At 48.3% G+C, this 20,179-nt stretch overlaps 2 protein-coding genes across 7 annotated transcripts in view; one reads left to right on the top strand and one right to left on the bottom strand.

Moving 5' to 3' along the window:
• Positions 1 to 6,433: 6,433 nt before the first annotated feature.
• Positions 6,434 to 17,893, bottom strand: RPUSD4 (RNA pseudouridine synthase D4). 3 transcript variants are annotated; one of them, XM_040992700.1, is made up of 7 exons: positions 17,706 to 17,893; positions 17,234 to 17,399; positions 15,981 to 16,182; positions 10,197 to 10,290; positions 9,979 to 10,123; positions 7,809 to 7,906; positions 6,434 to 7,314 (listed from the first exon to the last, which is right to left on the bottom strand). In XM_040992700.1, the coding sequence occupies exons 1-7, from the start codon at positions 17,889 to 17,891 to the stop codon at positions 7,075 to 7,077; spliced, it is 1,131 nt and encodes a 376-aa protein (XP_040848634.1). In that variant the 5' UTR covers positions 17,892 to 17,893; the 3' UTR covers positions 6,434 to 7,074. The 3 variants fall into 3 exon arrangements, with proteins under 3 accessions (XP_040848634.1, XP_040848635.1, XP_040848636.1); XM_040992701.1 differs by having other exon boundaries at positions 6,434 to 7,311; XM_040992702.1 differs by having other exon boundaries at positions 9,979 to 10,051; positions 10,218 to 10,290.
• A 112-nt stretch (positions 17,894 to 18,005) lies between these two features.
• Positions 18,006 to 20,179, top strand: part of FAM118B (family with sequence similarity 118 member B) — a 40,384-nt gene continuing 38,210 nt past the window's right edge. For 3 of the 4 annotated variants that reach the window (XM_040992706.1, XM_040992704.1, XM_040992703.1), the window contains exon 1: positions 18,141 to 18,379. In XM_040992706.1, coding sequence (XP_040848640.1) covers positions 18,366 to 18,379 — 14 coding nt within the window. In that variant the 5' untranslated portion in view covers positions 18,141 to 18,365. Of the gene's footprint in view, positions 18,068 to 18,140; positions 18,380 to 20,179 lie in introns of those variants that run through there. The other variant, XM_040992705.1, reaches the window with a different exon arrangement.

Below are 20,179 nucleotides of genomic sequence, written 5' to 3'. Positions count from 1 at the left end.
TGGCCCCTGCCATCCACATGGGAGACTCAAGTGAAGCCTCTGGCTCCTGTCTTGGGCCTGGCCCAGCCCTGGCCATTGTGGCTATTTTGTGGGGTGGTGGAGAAGGAGGAATTCCCCACAAATGGATGATGTGTACACCTGTTTCCCTGTAATTCTTTCAAATAAAGAAATATTGAATACATGTAGATACATCCTATAAGATTTTTATAGATATTTCTTTGAAAGGCAGAGCAAGACAGAAGGGACCAAGGAAGGAGCTTTTCCATCTGCTGCCTTGTTCCTCAAATGCTCACAGTATTCGGGGCTGCACAGGGTCAAAGCCGGAAGCTAGGAATTCCAGCTAGGTTTCCCAGGTGGGCAGCAGGGAGCTGAGTACTTCAGCCATCATCAGCTGCCTCCCAGACGCATTAACAGGAAGCTGAGTCGGAGTACTCTGGCACTCTAATGTGGACGTCATCATTTTAAACAGCAGCTTAACGCCAGGCCACAGTGCTGGCCCCGAGAATCAATTTCCTGAAACGAACAGGTCAGGTTCATTTTAGGCATGTTCAGTTGCTGCATAAGCCTACCTTGTCAGGCCATGCAAACCTCAGGCAAAATTCCTCCTCCACAGCCATGGTGCTGAGGGACACTGCTCAGGCAGAGAACGCCCCCTGAAAAATGCTTAATCCTTTTGTAGGGCCTAAGAGCACACAAAAAAGGAAGAACTTCAACCTTCACCACTGCCCCAACCACCGTAGCAGTGCTGAACATTGCAAGGTTTCTTTGGATCTCCGCAGCTGTCCCCAGCTGCCGTCTGCAGTCCTGGTCTGCTACAGGACCAGACTGCAGCATCAGTGCCACTGCCTGGGCCCCGGGGATGCTTCATTCCCCCCTCCCACGCCCAACACCCACAGGCTTATGGATCTTCTTCATCTCTCATCCTGAATCAAACCTCATTATCATTATTTCCTGTGTCACATTCTTTTCCCTTTAAGGAAGCCTGGTTTACTAGAAACAGTAAGAGCCAAACTACAGCCAGCAGGTCAAATGCAGCCCACCACATGCAGGATGCATAAAATTATGCTTTTTACATTTCTCAACAGTTGGAGAAAAGCATCTGAATGATAATGTTGTTTAGCAACTGATTTATACTCCCTACCCAATTCCTGTGCCCAAGTCCTGACTCCCAGTGAGACTGCATGGAGCCAGAACCTTCAAGAAGTGATTAAGGTCAGATGAAGTCAGGGCAGTGAGGACTTGATGTAATTTGGGAAAGAGATGCCGGGGATGTGTGTGTACAGAGAAAGGGCCATGTGCGGGCCCAGGGCAACTCTCTGCAAACCCAGGAGAAAGTCAACCCGACAACACCTGAGTCTGTACTTCCATCCAAGCACTAACAGGCCTGACCCTGCTTAGCTTCCGAGACCAGACGAGACCGAGCGTACTCTGACAGTGTCACGGTGGTATGACCATAGACCTTGATTCTGTACCTCCTGCCCCCGGATCTGTGGGAAACACGTCTGTTGTGTGGTTTTGTTACAGCAATCTAACCAGACTATTCTATATTTCATGGCATGTGAAATCTGCCTGTAGTTCAAGTTCCACAGCCTATTCAAACTGGAACAGTCTTGTTCATTCGTTCACATGATCTCTGGCTGCTTTCATGTTACAAGGGCTGACTTGAGTCTCTTCCAACAGAGTGCATATGATCTACAAAGTCTCAAGTATTTACTACCTGGACCTTTGTTGAACAACTTTAAGGAGTGTTCATTTTTGGACACAGAAGTGGCTTCCTCATACCTGCTGCCAAAAGCTGTACGCCCATTCCTCTACCCTCGGCCTCGCAACAAGACTCCAAACTCACGGGGGTTGGGTTCTAGCTCTGTTGCCTGACAGCAGATCCTACACCGATCCGTCCCTGAGGATCCAGAGCATTTGTTCACAGGCCAGATCACTCTTGGAAGCCCTGACAGAACACCTGGTCACGTGCTGCAGTTTCCTTGAGAGATGGGGAGAGTGAGTCCCTGAGCTGGTTCACCCCCTCAAATGCTCACTTTGGCTGGGGCAGGACACAGCCTGACTCTGGGAAATGGAACTTAATCCAGTACGCTCAGAGTGGCAGGAACCCCATTCCTTGAACAATCAGCACTGTTTCCTCATGGGTCTATATTAACAGCTGGAATCAGGAGCTAAAACCAGGGAATCGAACTCAGATATTCCAACGTGGGCTGAGGGCATCACAATTGTTACAATAAATCTAGTATCTACTCTGCTGCCACACTTCTTTTATTTATTTGTTTGACTACCAGAGAAATCCTTTAAAGAAAAAAAAGATTTATTTATTTTTATTGGAAAGTCAGATATACAGAGAGGAGGAGAGAGAGAGGAAGATCCTCTGATGATTCACTCCCCAAGTGGCCACACCAGCTGGAGCTGAGCCAATCCAAAGCCAAGAGCCAGGAGCTTCTTTCCAGGTCTCCCATGAGGGTGCAGGGTCCCAAAGCTTTGGGCTGTCCTCGACTGCTTTCCCAGGCCCCAAGCAGGGAGCTGGATGGGAAGCAGGGCCACCGGGATTAGAACCAGCGACCATATGGGACCCCAGGCGTGCAAGGCTAGGACCTTAACCACTATGCTATTGCACCAGGTCCGAGATCCTTTTTTAAACAATTTTAAATACTGTTTACATACTTGAGAGGGATGCATGGCTAGTTGGGAGGATCAAGTATTGAGGAAGATGGGTGGGACACATGGTTCACGTTTGCTTTTATATCCTGTGCCTGCAGCGGAGGGTGAGGCTGCTCCTTACTGTCAAACCACATCAGCATCCGGGGATAGGGGATGGTCCTTTGACACCTCAGAGACCCCGAGTGGGTTAGAGTGTTCTGAGGGTGCTACTGGAGTGGTGTTAATAGTTCTGAGAAGTTGTTAGTTTTGTAGCTCCACTGATGAGAAAATCTGTTCTGCTTTCCCTCCTCTGAAAAGGCAGTCAACAACCCCCTAGATGAGCTGGGATATCATGTCCCCTGTGTGCATCTGGACATGCTGTCCACCACACAGACATTAGGAACCGAGGAGGCCCAATCAGGTCAGAACACACAGCCTATGATTTTCCCTGTGGCTGCGGTCTGAGTTCAGCTGGGGAGTCCTCCAAGAAACCTCACCTGGGGTGACCTGACTTGACTTTTGTGTGTGTCAGTCAATGCAGGATCAGGTTTGATCTGTCTCACCTGCACCAGCCACTACACATACTGGCGAATGTAGCTGCCTGGTCAGCTCTACCAGGACCCTATCTCACACAAACTAATGTTTTCTGTGGCCCAGCCCACCCAGTCTGCCACAGATCTGGTCCTCAGGCATACCAGTGGAGGCCATGACCTAGTTGGGGCAATTCCCAATAACCCCCACCAGGCCTGCCAACAACCCATTTGTGTGTGTGCCAGCCTCTGCTATGGCTTAGCCTGATTCAGCTTGCATTCCATCCAGCTCCCAGGCTCAATGATAGGTGCTGTGGCTTAGCTGAGACGGACCCACGCACAGACATGGCCCACATGCATGCTAACAGTGCCACTGCCTTATCGGGCCTGGTCCACCCCCAGCCCTGGTTCTCATGCTCACCAGTAGGAGGTATAACCTAATAGTAGAGTGCCCACAGTTCCTCTGCCAAGCATATTCCCAGCTCCAGATCTTGCACCTGCCAGGGAGTATTGTAGTCCAGTTGACATGGCTCACACCCAGTCCTGGCACTTACTGGCTGGTGTTATAGCCTACTTGGCTGGTGCGCACCCATGTTGGCTCTCATGCATACAAGCAAGTGCAGCAGCCCAGCCCAGCCCAGCCTAGCCCAGCCTATCCCTGCACCCCCAGTGCCAGCTGTCACCTGTGGAAGAGGCAGCCCATCTGGGGTAATGAACTGGTGGGTGCTATGGACTGACCCTGCCCAACAAGCCTCCAGACTCAGCTAATACACATGCCAATGGGTGTTATAGCCCAGCCTGGTGTGGCCTGCTCCCAGTCCCACCTCCCATACTCACCAGTAGGAGCTGTGTCCTAACAGGCCTCTCCCAGCAACAGATTTCACGTGTGCCAGTAGGTATTGCTGCCAAGACTGACTTGGTCAGTCCCCCCATTCCTGGCACTCATTGGTGGGTATTGCAGTGTTCGCTGTCTGGCAGCAATGGACTTAGTGCATAGAGCCACTAATCATACATGTGGACTACAGACTGATGATCAATAGCTGAAATTTATTAATGGCATCAGGTTTTTATAGACTGAGGCTCACATTGGATGAGGGGACTTTGAGGAGTTTACATATCAACAACAGGGAGTTGACTTGAGATTATGGGAGTTCCCATAAGCCTGTCTATGGAACCCCTCAATTGTTTTCACACCCTTGCCTGGATGTTATCTCTTTGTTTTGTATATCCAATCAACTGCCTCCTACAAACATTATCCAAATCAATTGTTCTACACTGCAGCCTAGTCCAACTGGCATGTACTCATTCCAGCTCTCATCAATGGATGCTACAGTCTATTCCAGCTTGGCCCACCACCAGACCTGGCTGCAATGTGACCTGGTCCATTCTGGCTCTCGTGAACATCAGTGGATGCTGGAGCCTAGCCCAGTTTGCCCCACCCTCCACCCTCCACCCCAGACCCAGCGCCCACACATGCTGTTGGATGCTGCAGCCTTGCCCAGACAGGTCTGTCACAGCCTGAGCTCTTGCACTCACCAATGGGATTTGCAGCACAGCAGGGGAATCCCCTGTTTCCCTACTAGGCCAGTCCTCAGCCCCAGCCCCTGCATGACCTGGCATGGCCCACCTGCAGTATCATCCCTTGCTGGCAGGTGTTGCAGCCTATCCCAGCTGGGTGCAGCTCACACCCTGTCTTGGCTGTCATATATGCCAGCAGGTGCTAATGCCTGGCCCAGCCTGGCCTGTCCCCAGAACTGGCCCACACCAATGTTGACAAGTGCTACAGCCTTACCTGGCATGGCCTGCCCCTGGCCCCAGCTCTTGTTCTCCCCAGTGGGAGCTGTGACCTAGAAAGGGAGTTCCCTGATTTCCTATACTAGGCCTGCTCCCAACCCTGGATCTCATGCGTACTGGCAAGTACAGCAGCCCTGCATGGCACGTTTTGCCCTCAGTACCAGTCTTTTCATGTGCTATTGGGTGCTGCAGTCTAACCCGGCCGGGCCTTCTCCTTATCCCAGTTCTCGCAAGTGTCAGGTAGGTTCCTGTCAAGTGAGTTGCCTGGCTTGGCCCATCACCACTCCAACTCTCCATGTAAACTGGTGGGTGTTGCAGTCCCACAGAGGTGAGCCCACAATTCCCCTGGAGAATCTGTCCTCAGATCAGCTATCTTGCATACTGGTGGGTGCTACCGCCCACCCTTGCTCCAACAATTTATAGTGGGCACTACAGCCCAGCCCAGCCAGGCATGCCCCCACCACAGCCCCTGTATGTGCCAGCAGGTGGCACATGATGCCATTTAGCCTAGTCCAGGTCTCCCATGTGGCCAGGAGCCTTGGCCTGACCCAGACATGTTCTCCAGTTTTTCCTCCTCTAAACTACGTCTCAGCTCCGCTGCCTACTTGCAAATGCAGTGGTCAGGTTTGTGGAAGACACAAGAAGTGATTCCTCCCCATCAAACATGCCCTCAGCCACTCCCACTCCAATACTTCTCAGACCCTCCTCCCAGGGCAATCTGCAGCACCCCTGTCTGGGGGCTAGGGTGACATGTCCTGACGTGGTGTTCCCCATCTTCCCCATTTATTTAAACAAACAAACAAAAAAATGCAGCGGGGCTGGGAGCAGCGCAGTGGCCCAGTGGCTAAATCCTTGCCTAGCATGTGCCAGGATCCCATATGGGCACTAGTTTATGTCCCGGCTGTTTCACTTCCCATCCAGCTCCCTGCTTATGGCCTGGAAAAGCAATCGAGGATGGCCCCAAACCTTAGGAGACCTGGAAGAAACTCCTGGCTCCTGGCTTTGGATCAGCTCAGCTCTGTCCAATGGGGAGTGAACCAGCAGATGGAAGATATTTCTCTGTGTCTTTCCTTCTCTCTATAAATCTGCCTTTCTAATGAAAATAAATCAATTTGAAAAATAATAAGAAAAATTTTAAAAAAACAAGAAGCAACTATACTGGTATACTGGCATAATTAACACAAATTTGGCATTAACCACATTCGGAATGCCCACTAGCTACTGGCTGCTTTTTCTCCCAGCAGAGTTTAACACTTGCCTAAGTATAAGGCAACAAGCAGTGTAACACTTACGCAGGTACAAGGGCAGAGAGAAGATATTTTCTATCCACTGGTTCATTTGCCAATTGCTCACAGCGCCAAGGTGGGGCCAAGCTGAAGACAGGAGTCAGGAACTCAATCTGAATACAGATTCCAACCTGGTAATGTGTAGACAAGATTTACCTCACAAATACTACATCTTTTTCAAATTTTTATTTAGTTGACAATATACTAGGAGATGTAACCAAGTAGATATCTGGGTTTCATGATTCTCCTAAAAAATGAAAATCTTTGTCGTGACATAGTGACAACTAATGGATCTAGTATTGTTACTGTGCATGTTGCTCGGTTTATGGTCCCTATGCTGTCTCAGACCCTGCCACTCACATCTGCTTCCCTTGCTCATCAAACACTCCACCTCCACCCCGGCCAATTACCCCTCACAGGTTCCAGAGTCGCCGGTGCAGGAGGTACGCAGGCAGCAGCTGGACAGAATTCCCGGGTTCCTTGACATGTGTTCAGCCACTCCATTCTTTCCAACCAGAGAACTCTTGACAGGCTGATGAGCTTCCCTGTTGGCTGACCACAGTTTCTTCCTCATAGATTTCCTCTTTGAATCCTTTTGTTCCTGGGCTGTCTCCCATCCCAACAAGGAGCCCCTCGGACAAGCAGCCTTGCAACAAGCTTCAGGTTTTTCCATAGCACAGCCAAGCCACCAGTGAACAAACTGTTCTCTACTGAAAGCCACAAAGCAGCTGAGTTCCTTCAACTTACCCCACCTGGCTCTTCTGGCATCTTTTTACAAGTGAGAAGTTAACAGAGCCCACTAAACAAAACAGAGTTTTTCACTGTGCTCCTGGAAGCCCGGCTTCACTTCTATCATTTTGATCCTGATTTGGCATCTCTAAGCCCAGGCGGCTCAACGAACGCATGAAGAAACGAGGAAGCTTGCAGGTCAAATTGAGTTCCTCCTTCCTGGACCCGAGGGCAGGCAGGATCAGCTGCCGGGCATGCAAGTGAAGCGGGATGTGGCGGGCCTTCGACTGTTCCAGCCCCAGCTTCTTCAGGATGCCAACAGGCAGCTTCTGCAGGGAGACAGCACAAACCCTTGAGAGCTAGGCCAAGGTCAAAACTTGGCCTAACGCTCGCTCCCTAGAAGACTTCAGGGAGAAGTCCAGAAAGGGCTTAAGACCTAGAAAGGAGGTGAAAAACAACCACACCAAGGAAGTTCTTACTGGCCAGTGCGCATCCAAGAGGATGAGGTGTGCCTTAGGCAGGAGGAAGAGTCCATCACAGCCATGGGAAAGGCTGCTTTCAGCCTTCAGGAAGACTCCTCCCTCTCCCCACAGCCTCCCAACAAAACCTGATGCCAAAGCAAAGAGACAATAAGGCTCTGCTAACAGCTTCTGCAGCCCCTGAGGACACTGCCTAAAACATTTCTGTAGAAGCTGGACAGCCAGTACACCATCAGGCCTGAAGACAGTCAGAATGTTCTCGCAGTGAATCACGGTGGGATTTGAACAAAGAGGAAATGCAAGTTCTCTCCCTTTTACTGCACAGTGGATTAAACCAATATTACCTGGGGAGCCAACCTATTCCAGTCTGAGTACTTGTGATCACCAAGGATTGCACAATCCAAACCAAAAGACAGGTGAACTCGAAGCTGATGTTTTACTCCTTGGAGGAAAAAGAAAAGAGTGAGCTCCTGGGGGAGGGGGGGTGTTGGTTCACAGGAATGATCCACTGCTGGCACTTGCTTCAAATCATATTAAATCAAAGCATATTAAACTAGCCAATCAGGTATGAAGAGTAGCATAGCATAACAAGTATTAGCTCTCTGGTGCTAGCCAACTTAAGAAGTAAACAGGAATACTCTAAGTATGCTTCCCCATCACTGTTCCCTCTCTCCATCCTAGATAACCACTATCATAAACCTCACATCTTTTTCTTCTTTTTTTTTACAGTTGTAGCAAATGATAATAAATAGTACTGCTTTGTAAATTTTTAAATTACAGTAAAATGTGCAGAAAATCCCTCACCTTAACTATTTTAAAGCATATAGTTCAGAGGTATTCAATAATCATGCAGTTTTGTAATTTTCACTACCAATCCACCTCTAGAACTTTCTCATCTTTCCAGTGGCTATCTGTACTCAGGGAACAGCAATTTCTCACTCCTCCCCTCCTGTACTCCCTACCCTCTGCCTCCACGCTGTGGCAACACCATTCTACTTGGTATTTCTAGGGTTTTGATTATTTTGATTTACTTCCTACCAGTGGAATCATCGAGCATTAATCCTTTCGTATCTGGCTTCTCTTCTGAACGTCCTCAAGGTTTACCTGTCTCACAGCACGTGCCATTTGTTTGCTTTACTTCTTTTTCTTTTAATATTTATTTTTATTGGAAAGGCAGAGTTACAGAGAGGAGAGAAAAGGAGAAAGATCTTTCATTCATTGGTTCACACCCCAAATGACCACAACAGCCATAGCTAAGCTGATCTAAAGATAGGAGCCATGAAATTCATCCAGGTCTCCCATGCAGGTGTAGGGTTTCAAAGCTTTGGGCCATCTTCTGCTGCCATCCTGGGACACAAGCAGGGAGCTGGATGGGAAGTGGAGCAGCCAGACCTGAACTGGTGCCCATATGGAATACCAGCCCTTGGAGGTGGATTATTAGCCAACTGGGCCATCACATTTGCCCCTCCTTTAGGGTTGAAAATAATATTCTACTGTATGCATATGCTACTCACTTTTCCATTCATTCCTCAATGGATATGGTTGTCTATGCCTTTTGGCTCTCCGTACTAATGCAACTTAGGAACTATTCTTCTTGTCTTCTTTTTATTTATCATTGTTTACTTGAAAGGCACAGCAACACAAAAATAGTGAGAAATAGAGACATCCCTCATGTTCTGCTTCACTCCCCAGACACTTCCAGCAGTCAGGGATAGACCAGATAAAAGCTAGAAACTCCATCTATGTCTCCCAGAAGGGTAGCAAGGACCCACGCACCTGAGCCATCATCTGCTGCCTCCCAGAACACATATTACCAGAAAGTTGTATAAGAAGTAGAGGTGGGGGCAGGCATGGTGGCTTTACAGGCTAGTCCTCCATCTTGAGGTACCACCAATCCTTATGGGTGTTGGTTCTAGTCCCTGTTGCTCCACTTCCTATCCAGTTCCCTGTTTATGGCCTGGGAGGGTATCCCAAATCTGGGAGGATGGCCTAAGTCCTTGAACTCCTGCATCTGCAAGGGAGGCCCAGAAGAAGTTTCTGGCTCCTGGCTTCTGACTGGCTTGGCCCTGACCAGTGTGGGCATTTGGGGAGTGAACCAATGAATGATCTCCGTCTCTCCTCTATAAATCTGCCGTTAAAATAAAAATAAACAAATCATAAAAAAAAAAAAGAGTAGAGGTGGGACTGGATCCCAGGTTCCCCAGCATTGGGATGCAGGTGTCCCCAACAGGGGCTTTACTTGCTGTACCACACTGCCTGCGACATACCCAAAAGTGGAACCGCTGATACATACAGTAATTCAGAGTCACTTTTTACACAACCTCCTGACTTACTCTGACTGTACTCTTTGGCTATACACATCCTGTCTAGCCAGCCTTGGGTTAGCACCATAAGTACATTCTCACACAAGTCAGCTGCATCTACTCAGGCATGGGCAGTGCCCCACTGAGGCCCTGCACAAGGCTTGGCAGCATGGGGTTTTACCATCGCACTGCAGGATGGTGACACTCTCACCGGTAATGGGCTGCAGCTCCACGAGGGCAGCAGACAGCGTGCTGCTGAGCACCTGGTACTGAGTCACAGCCACGTGCGCGTTCCGGCTACTCCGCACTCTTACCATCTTCCCCATATCCATGCGATAGCTGGGGGACAGTGTCATCTAAAGGTCAAGAAACCAAGTTAGGGCTCGCAACAAACAGTAGATCCCAAGCCCCGGTGAGCAGCTCACCCACCTTGTGGTGTTGCTGCTGGCCTTGTACTTCCTTCTCGACGATGGGAATATCCACAACTCCTGCTGAGGGCACGGGGACGCTTGTTGTGATGGCCCTGGGGGTGACACACAGGTCGTGCTATGCTGGGGTCCGCGCAGTGGGTGTGGATGACACGAGGGTGTGATGAGAACAGCTCCCCTGTGCGGCAAGGCCCGGGGGAGTTTCCAGCTGTGTGGCAAGGCCCGGCGGAAGTCTCTCCGACCACCTTGATACTGTTTTACCCCCTGGCTGCATGGACACTCAAGCACCCCACTAAGAATTTTGCAATCTATTGAGGCAGTGTTTGCCCCTGTGGGATGGCTTTTATCACCAACGTGAGCTTGAGAGTTAGTGTCACTGATAATATCTTGGTGAGTGGGCCTTTGACAATTTACACACAGGAACACAATTAAACCCATGCCATTTCTGGACACCTTATTGTGTACCTACCCATTGCCCTGAAATCGGGCCCAGACATATAGCACACCTTCTGGGAAGGGGCTTGAAAATATCCTAAATATTAATACAAGTGATGGGAGTGAGAGCTGAAACTGCTATGGCAATAAATATAGTTATTGTTATCTCAAAGGCTAGCCTGTCTTTGCAATTTTTTTGGAATATAGAAAATGTAACTGTTTTAGCCGCTTTTATAATTTTTAACTAGAGGATTAAGGATGCTTTTATTAAAGAAAAATGCTTTTGATTATTGTCTTATTGTTTATGGGGTTGTAGGGGTCTATAGTTATAGGGAGATTTAACATTTGAAGTTTCTATTTTAGATTTTAGGTTTTTTCCCTTATAACCTATTTTCCCATTAAATGATGGGTAAATTGTAGAAGTAAAAATGTGGTGGGAAAGTACTACTGATTAGCAGATAATCGCATGTGCCTTGGCCTTGGAGTCCTGGCTGTTGCTCCATGGCTACTGTTGAAGGATAAACAATAACTTGCTTTGAAGAATATGAATACAGTATTTTGCAAAATTATCTTTAGGAGCACCTGCTTAGCCTTGAAGTACAGACAGAGTGACCAAATGTCTGTACATGCCCCCTTAATTTTGAAAAGAAAAAAAAAATAGAATAGTTGCTTGTGTAGAAGCTTGAGAAGGGTTTTGAGTAAATAAAAAGGACAGTTTTTTCCTGAGCGGTTGGGAGAATGCACCAAATGTCTGTGTCTGTGTCTTTCTTTATCGCCGACTCCACGCACCCTTCCCGAGCTCCGAACTCGGCTGGAGCTGGACTCCGGCAGTGCTACAACCAGAGAAGGCAGGAAGAGGCTCCTGGGACTTGGCTATTGGAGCTTCAGCATTAAGATGGTCTTTTCTCTTTTTCAAAAAGATTTATTTTTATTAGAAAGGAAGATTTACAGATAGAACAGACAAAATGATCTTCCATCTGCTGGTTCACTCCCCAAATAGCCACAATGGCCGGAGCTGAACTGATCTGAAGCCAAGAGCTTCTTCCGGTCTCCCACGCAGGTGCAGGATCCCAAGGCTTTGGGCCATCCTCGACTGCTTTCCCAGGCCACAAACAAGAAGCTGAATGGGAAGTGGAGCATCCAGGACACGAACTGCCACATGGGATCCTGGCACTTTGCAAGGCAAGGGTTTAGACACCAGGCTACCACGGTGGGTGCCATGGTCATGTTTTATGACTGGAGATCCCATGTGGTTCTTTTGCTAGAGTGTTTAGCTTGAACACTGGCTATTTTTCTTAAAGTATTATTTTTCATTTATTTGAAATGCAGAGTTACAGAAAGAGGAGGAGACAGACAGAAAGATCTTCCATCTACTGGTTCATTCTTCAAGTGGCTGCAAAGGCCAAAGCTGAGTTGATCCAAAGCCGGGAGTCAGTAACATCTTTCTGGTCTCCTATGTGGATGTAGGCACCCAAAGCTTTGGGCCATCCTCCACTGCTGTCCCAGTTGTATTATCAGATAGCTGGATCAGAAGTGGAGCAGTCAAGTTTTAAACTGGTACTCTTGAGGGATGCTGACATTACAGGAAGCAGTTTAACTTGAAATACCCCACAACGCCAGTTCCAGCTGGCTACTTCCTCAAGCATATCTTTTCTACTTTCAAAGTCACGTGTGAATTTTGAATATTTGGGAGAAAAGACAAAAATACAACAATATCATAGTCGAACATCCTAATTTTTAAAAGTAACCAGTTAAGGGCTTGGCGCAGTAGCCTAGTCCTTGCCTTGCACACACTGGGATTCCATACGGACACCAGTTCATGTCCCAGCTATCCTACTTTCCATCGAGCTCCCTGCTTGTAGCCTAGGAAAGCAGCTGAGGATGGCCAAAAGCTTTGGAACCCTGCACCTGCATAGGAGACCCAGAAAAAGCTCCTGGATCCTGGTTTCGGACTGGCATAGATCCAGCCGTTGCAGTCACGTGGGGAGTGAATCAGCAGATGGAAGATCTTCCTTTCTGCCCCTCTTCCTCTCTGTAGATCTGACTTTCTAATACATAAATCTTCAAAAAAAAAAAAAAACACATTTAAAGTAAAATCATGGAAACAGTTTTATATATTATCTTTTTTACTAATAAAAGATGGCATTTTCTGACTGCATGCTAAATGAACAAATAAAGGAACACACAAATGAATGAAGCTGATGAAAAAATTCATAAGATTATTCCTGCCCTATCTAGAAGGCAGGTAAAACAGGAAGAGACAGTGCCCAAAGATGTCACAGGAACTGTAACTCAGTAACTCATGCAAAATTACTTCCTGACAGGTGGAGGACTCAGTGTAATCTGTTCTTCTCCTGGGTACCTAGGCCCTACTGCAGAATCAATGAGACGTCAAAAACCCACTCAGATTGGGCCCGGTGCGGTGGCACAGTGGTTAAGGTCCTCACCTTGCACGCCCAGGATACCATATGGGTGCTGGTTCTAATCCCGGCGGTCCCGCTTCCCATTCAGCTCCCTGCCTGTGGCCTGGGAAGGCAGTCGAGGACATCCCAAAGCTTTGGGACCCTGCACCCGCACGGGAGACCCGGAAGAGGCTCCTGGCTTCGGATCGGCATAGTATCGGCTGTTGCGCTCACTTGGGGAGTGAATCATCGGACAGAGGATCTTCCTTTCTGTCTTTCCTCCTCTCTGTATATCCGCCTTTCCAATAAAAATAAAATAAATCTTTAAAAACAAAACAAAACAAAATAATCCACTCAGATCAAACACACCACTTTACATGCTGTACACATGTTTCTAGTTGGTGACAGTTTGTCTAGTACCCAATCCAGTTTATCCTATTTAAATGAACTAGGGGCCAGCACTGCAGCACAGTAGGCTAAGCTTCTACCTTTGGTTCCAGCGTCACATATAGGTGTTAGCTTGAGGACTGGCTGCTCCACTTTTGATGCAACTTTCCCTGCTTATGGCCTGGAAAAGTAGTGGAGGATGGCTCAGGTATGTGGGCCCCTACAAGCACCTGGGAGACCCAGAAGAGGCTCCTGGTTTCAGACCGGCTCAGCTCCAGCCAATGCAGCCATCTGGGGAATGAACCAGCAGATGGAAAACCCGTTAACTTTGCCTTTCAAATACAAGAAGAAAAATCTTTGGGTAGGGGCCTACCTTTCCGGCGTTACCTCCCTTACCCCTACCCCAAAGTGGACCGCAAGGTATACTCCTTTGTGCAAGTTATTCCCACAATCTAGAACACGTTTCTCCAACTCCCCTATCAAATCCTACTCATTCATCAAGATCTAATTCATTGATGTTAAATCCTCTAGAAGATTGATAAAAAGAATGGTCACCAAGCCTTACCTTCACAGATTACTGAGAACAGAACACAGACCTTCACGGACTTTAAGCTACTTCAATGAATTCCTCCATTATCAATAAGCTCTTATTACAGGTGTTCTTTAATTTCACATCAGAGTATTCTGTCGAGTTTTTAAAGAAAAATCAGGGGCCAGTGTTGTGTTGTAATGGATGGGTAAGGCTGCCACTGGTGGTACTGGCTTCCCATATGGGCACAGGTTTGAATTCCAGCTCCTCCACTTCTGATCCAGCTTCCTGCTAATGCATCAGGGAAGATAGTAAATTTTGGGGGTCTCCCACATGAGAGACTTGGAAGAAGCTCCAAGTTGCTGGCATTTGCCTGGCCCAGACTCTGCTGTCGTAACCACTAGGGGAGTAAGCCAGATGATTCTCTCTGCCTCTCCTCTTCTGTCAACTCTGCTTTTCAAAATAAATTAAAAAAAAAAAAAGGAAGAAAAATCAATGTCAATTTTACTTACGTTAAAGCTGTTGCATGCGATAACAATATGGGTGCTGGTTCTTGTCCTGGATGTTCTAATTCCAAAACAGTTCCTTGTTAACATGCCTGGGAAAGCAGCAGAGGATGGCCCAAGCACTCGGGACCTTGCACCCATGTGCAAGTACCAAAAGGAGCTCCTGGCTTCTGCACAGCCCCATCCTGACCATTGTGGCCATTTGGAGAATAAATCAGTGGACAGATCTTTGTCTCTCTGTCTTTAAACAAATATAGCATAGCTTTAAGATTTATTTAAAAGGCAGAGTTACAGAGAGGTATACAGAGAGGAAGGAAGAGACAGAGATCTCCATCCACTGGTTCACAACCCACATGACTGTGATGGCCAGGGCTGGGTCAGGATGAAGCCAAGTTAGGAGCTCCACCCAAGGCTCCCAAGGACTTAGGCCAACTTCCACGGATATTCCAATTATGTTAGCAAGAAGCTAGCTCAGAACTGGCACTCCGGAACTCAATCTAGCACTCATATGGGATACTGGTGTTATAGGTGGCAGTTTGCTAACTGTATCACAGTGTCAGTCTCACACACAGCCTTTTTTTTTGTGGCCCTTTGATCCATCAATTCCATTTCTAGAAATTTAAAGATACAGTCACATAAAATAATTTTTTTTTTAAAAAAGGATATATTCACATGTTGTTTGCCATAGGCTCTGGAAAGGTCAGAAATCAACTAACTATCCATCCACATATTGAAATACCAAAGACCCATTAGGAAGGAGATAGTTTCTATGGGGTAGGCATTTACTCTAATGGTCAAGAATGGGCAGAGACACGCCCACAGCCCTGGCTGCAGTCTGGACTCTAGCATCCACTCGCATGGACCCTCAGAGGCAGAAGTGATGGCTCAAGTAACTGAGTTCCTGCCACCCATGAGACCCCGACTGCTCTGCTGGCCACAGCCAGGACCCCAGCCCAGCTTGTCATTAACACACATTTGGGGCATGATCTAGCAGACAAGAACTTTCTCTCAATGCTTCTCAGACAATTAACAAAGCAATGAAGGAGAGCTTTTTATATCACATGGGAAAGATCCCCAACACACAGAGTTAAGCCAACAGCCTAAGCTGTCTGATATATGTACATATGTGACAGAAACACACAGTAAATAGCTGCAAGAATGAAACCCAAACTGATCACAGGCGTGCCATGTCAAGGAAAGGAACTGTAGTGGCAGAGTGGACGGGTTTTCTAGGGTTTCATGTTTTTGCTTTATCTTTGTAAGTTTAACTATTTTGCCACAGGAACGAAACCATGAGTATACTTACATAATTAATTTTTGGTGATTTTTATGTATAGCCAGAATTAAGAACTACTATTCTACCAGGCTCTTAATTTTCTAAATACCAAAGTTGTGTCACCAACTTTTTATATTCTCACTAAGATATGGTGCCTTCTCATATTACAGGAGTTCCTCGCACATAGCGAGAATGTATGCAAGGGCTGCCTTCACTAATACCCCTCCTACCTCATCTGTGGGCCACCTACCAGTACTTCTTTGTCACCTGACGCGTTCTGAACAACTCTTGGACTTGATGTGCCATTTCCTTCTCCCAAGTCAACACCATCACACCCGTGGTTTCTTTGTCCAGCCGATGGCACAGATGCAAGGGCTCAGCCTTGTGGCCACGAAGTATCTTTGCCAAGATAGGCAGTACATCACTGATACACAGCCGGACCCCGGGGCCACCTGAAGAGGGGAAAGCCAGGAGGGGTCCTCACGTAACAATTCTTGAGAAAAAAAGTCCTCCCCAGATGAACAGTTCATGTTTCCTTAGTACTATTAGTGCAGTTTAGAGATTAGCACCACAGCTGTGTGCAGGGAGCTTGGAAATGGAGATCTCAGGCTTCCAATCCAGATTCAAACCTGCACGTTATCAAGTGTCCAGATGATTGAAAAGCGCATTAAACTGGGGGAAGCACTGTCCCAGAGCATGTGCTATTTTCAAACACACTTGGCAAGCCCATATGGACCAGCTTAGAAGTCAGACATTCCTGCGTTCTACTTTACGCTCGCTTGTCATTTGATCGTGAACAGATTATTTTCCCAACTGTTTTCTTATCTATAAAATGTAACTATCTAGGGGGCTGGTTCAATGGCTCAACTAGCTAATCCTCCACCTCCAAGTACACATGGGCACTGGTTCGTGTCCCAGCTGCTCCACTTCCCATCTTTGTGGCCTGGAAAAGCAGTTGAGGACGGCCTAAAGCTTTGGGATCCTGCACCCACGTGGGAGATCAGGCAGAAGTTCCTGGCTCCTGGCTTCGGATCAGCTCAGCTCTATACTTTTCCCAGAAGCAACATTTTCCTGTAGCTAAAATATACCTCTCTCTCTGCAATACTCTTTCACAAATCCATTTTTTTTCCTAAAAGTTTTCTCCATACATTCAACACTTATTCAAGCACATCTCAGTATCCATTCACTTTCAAGCACTCTGGGGTTTTTACATTTAGGTATACACTAACCCACAAATACTTCTTTATATATTGTTTCCTCTTAACCAGTTAGGTTGGAAATTAACCTGGAGGCCATCTTAGCGATACCTGTGGGGGGAATACAACGTGGGCATCCTGGGAATTCACTGCTGTCATTGTGTGGAAGGTGAGAGCTGTTTTACTTATCTACAGTGTCTTCAGCGGGATAATATTATGCAAAGTCTTCATCACAAGTGACAGGGCAGTTTCCCCCAACAGCCGAAAGCAGCAACGACTCCCTCTCCCCTTTGTACATGGCCCTTACCATGCACAGGGAGCCCATAGGGCTTATTGATGACTACAAGGTCCTTGTCCTGGTAGAGAATCCCTCGGCTCAGTGCCTTGGCCAGCACGTTTGGGTGGACTCGCTGTAGCTGCTTTGTGAACCGCAGGAATTCCTGCACTCTTCGCTGAACCCGGTTTGTGGGCACCTGAGAGCCAAGAGGCAGGGAGAACATCTGGTGAGAAAAGCTTTTAACAAGGTCTGGGAAAGGCGTGTCCATCTTTGCCTCGCACCTGGCTGGGCAATCAGAATGGAGGCAACTTCGGTCTTACCTGCGTGGCCGCCTGGTGGTTAGGGCTGACTCTGGCAGAGGCACGGAGGACGCCGCGCCCCTGCCTACCTCTCTCCTCGAGGTGTCCAACACGAACTTACTGTCAGAAGACCCTCCTGCAAGCCTCTCTCCCCGCCAAAGAAACCGGCAAGCGAACTGCCTCTTGGGAGTTGTGGTCCTTACCCGCTCCTTCTTTTCTTCTTCCCGTTTCTGGGCTCGGAGTCTCTCTGCTAATTGTTGAGCATCCAGAGGCTTAGACGCAGCAGTAGCCGAACAAAATGACTTTGAAGTGATAGTGAAGAAGCATCCCAAACGCAGACCAATCCCCTTACCCCAGAGCCCCGGCATGCTACGGCTGCGCGCCGCCATCTTGCCCCAGAGGGAGGGGCGGGCCGAGACGCGTGAAGAACAGTGACGTCAGGAAGGCGTGTCCACGGGTCATGTGGGAGGGGCGGTCTGGGCAGTCACGTGGGGCGGGGCGCGCTCCAGTGCGGCTGCGCCAGCCGGTAGCTGCAGCTGGAGCGGTGGCGTTTGGAGGAGACGCGGTGAGTGTGTCGGCAAGCCGGACTGGGGATGGGAAATGCTGGTCCCGCAACCGCTTAACGCTTCTCGCATCCTCAGGACTTCTCTTTCCGAAGAGCACTGCCCTGGGAAACGTTTATCCTTTTGGGACACGATCCTACTCAGGAACACCTCCCCGCCCCCGCGCCCCTGGAGAAGCTGGACCCCATAAACGCTCGCCCCAGAGCCGTCCTGGCCGCTCACTTCGTCCCACTTGGCAACCGCATCTCCCGAGGCACGCGTCGGGTCCCTTCTCGTTCCCTCGCCGCTAGACCTGTGGAGATGCCCGGATCTCGGTATGCTCTCTCCACCTCACCTTCCGACTCGCGGCGTCTTTGTTTGACGTGGAAGCTGCCTCCCTTCCCAGGGTTGGCGGCCCCGTCCTTGTCCGTGCTTCCTCCCCGGGGAGACCGCGGCTGTCCTTCTGTCCATCCCCGGGGGGGGGGGGATCCGTTCCCCGTGTGCTCGCCCAGCGCCTTCCCTTCTTCTTTGGCTTGTTCCCCTCCATAGTTTACGACCTCCCTGAACCCTCTCTTCCTCTCACAAGATATGCGATGTTGGGACTCCTATGCCCGAACTGCAGGCTACTTCCCTGATTGCAGTAAGGGTGGTTGGGAAGAGGAACATGTTTGCTATGGTAATATCAAAAGTACCCTGGGAAACTGCCCCGTGTTGAGAAGGCGAAGGCAGGGTCTGAAAGGATGTCTTGAGGAGGAAGGGGCCTGTGTTGACAGAGAACAGCTTTTAGAGGAGTAGGAAGTTGAGCTAGGTATGCGTCCGGATTTTGCCCCATCTGAAAGAGATTCACAGAAGAGAGCCATATTGAACACAAAACAAGGTGGAACCGTGGTAAGCCGACCTATAGAGGATTTGTGGAAGAGCTTGAATGGGCAGGGGTCTTTGAAGCCTGTCGGGTGGAGACAGACTTCTTGAAATGGGAATTGTGAAATGCAAGAAGGGGTTTGTAGCAGGGACACCAGCTAGGATGCTGTGAGCTAGGTGAGTCTTGAGGTCATGGGCGTTCCCTCGTCGCCCCCCTGCCCCAGCCCTGTACTCGACATTGTTCTATGATTCCTTGAGACTTTTTTGGGCTGGGGGGGGGGTAGGGGTGCGACACTTGATAGCCCCACAAATATTTGTTAAGTGGCTGAAAAGACTCCCGGATGTGTGGTGACTGAGTCTTGGCAAGTTCTCTCATTTCTGTCCACCTAAGACCTGAAGAATGGAGGTAGGGGCGAATCTGTAAGGAGTGGGGAAGGTTTTGTAAATGCTGCTTAGTGAGTCCGGTGACCTGGTGGGCCGAGAATTCCCAGGGAGACTTGAGAAGCAGCCTGTGTTGCTCTTGGTTTATTACTGCCATTTCACGGGTGGGACATGGATTCTGCAGAAATACGGAAATTCCACCTTAAATGAGTTACCCTTTTCTAATATGCCCCAGTTGGACATCACTTGTTCTGTAGGTGCCTGGAGCTCCCTCATCTAAGGGTTCATCCTTGAAAATCCAGGTCGTGGCAGTTGTTGCAGACCTATTTGGGGTCCAGGACTTTTCGTGGTTTTGGAGAGGTGTGGATGCTTGTTACGAAGCAGTACTGTGCAGAGTGAGCCTTTTTTGTTTGTTTGTTTGGTTTTTTTCCTGGAGAAGGAATGTTTATATTTTTTTTCTTGTTGAAACTTGGTGAGAGAAATGTAAGGAAGGCAGAGATTTTGTTTGATAGGATAATTCAGTTTCCTCCATGAGTCTTGGCACTTTGATTAGAGATGCTTTGTGAATCTGAAGAGTTTATGCAAATATCTTGTCCGCCTGTTTGTTTTATCTCTTTTGCCTTCCACTTCTTCCTTCAGCTGGTGCTATTTCAGCCTGTTCCTATATTTACTGCTGCACCAGTCTCCCATCTTCTTTGAAGTTTCAGACTGCTCTGTCTAGTTTGTTTGTACAAGGAAGGGAATTCTGGTGGTGGTGTTGCTCATTCTTACGTAGAGTACATTTCACACATGGCTGATTTATATAGATTTTGATCAAGCACAGTGTGTGTCCCCTTCTGCCAGATACTCATATAATGAGCTTCATAGCTTGTTTTGAAGGTATGTCTTCATTT

The sequence above is a fragment of the Ochotona curzoniae genome, unplaced genomic scaffold (assembly GCF_017591425.1).
Source record: "Ochotona curzoniae isolate NIBS_2020 unplaced genomic scaffold, NIBS_Ocur_1.0 contig_832, whole genome shotgun sequence".
Classification (NCBI taxonomy): domain Eukaryota; kingdom Metazoa; phylum Chordata; class Mammalia; order Lagomorpha; family Ochotonidae; genus Ochotona; species Ochotona curzoniae.
The sequence above is the reverse complement of the archived record's forward strand: the minus strand, read 5'-3'. Positions and strand labels throughout refer to the sequence as shown.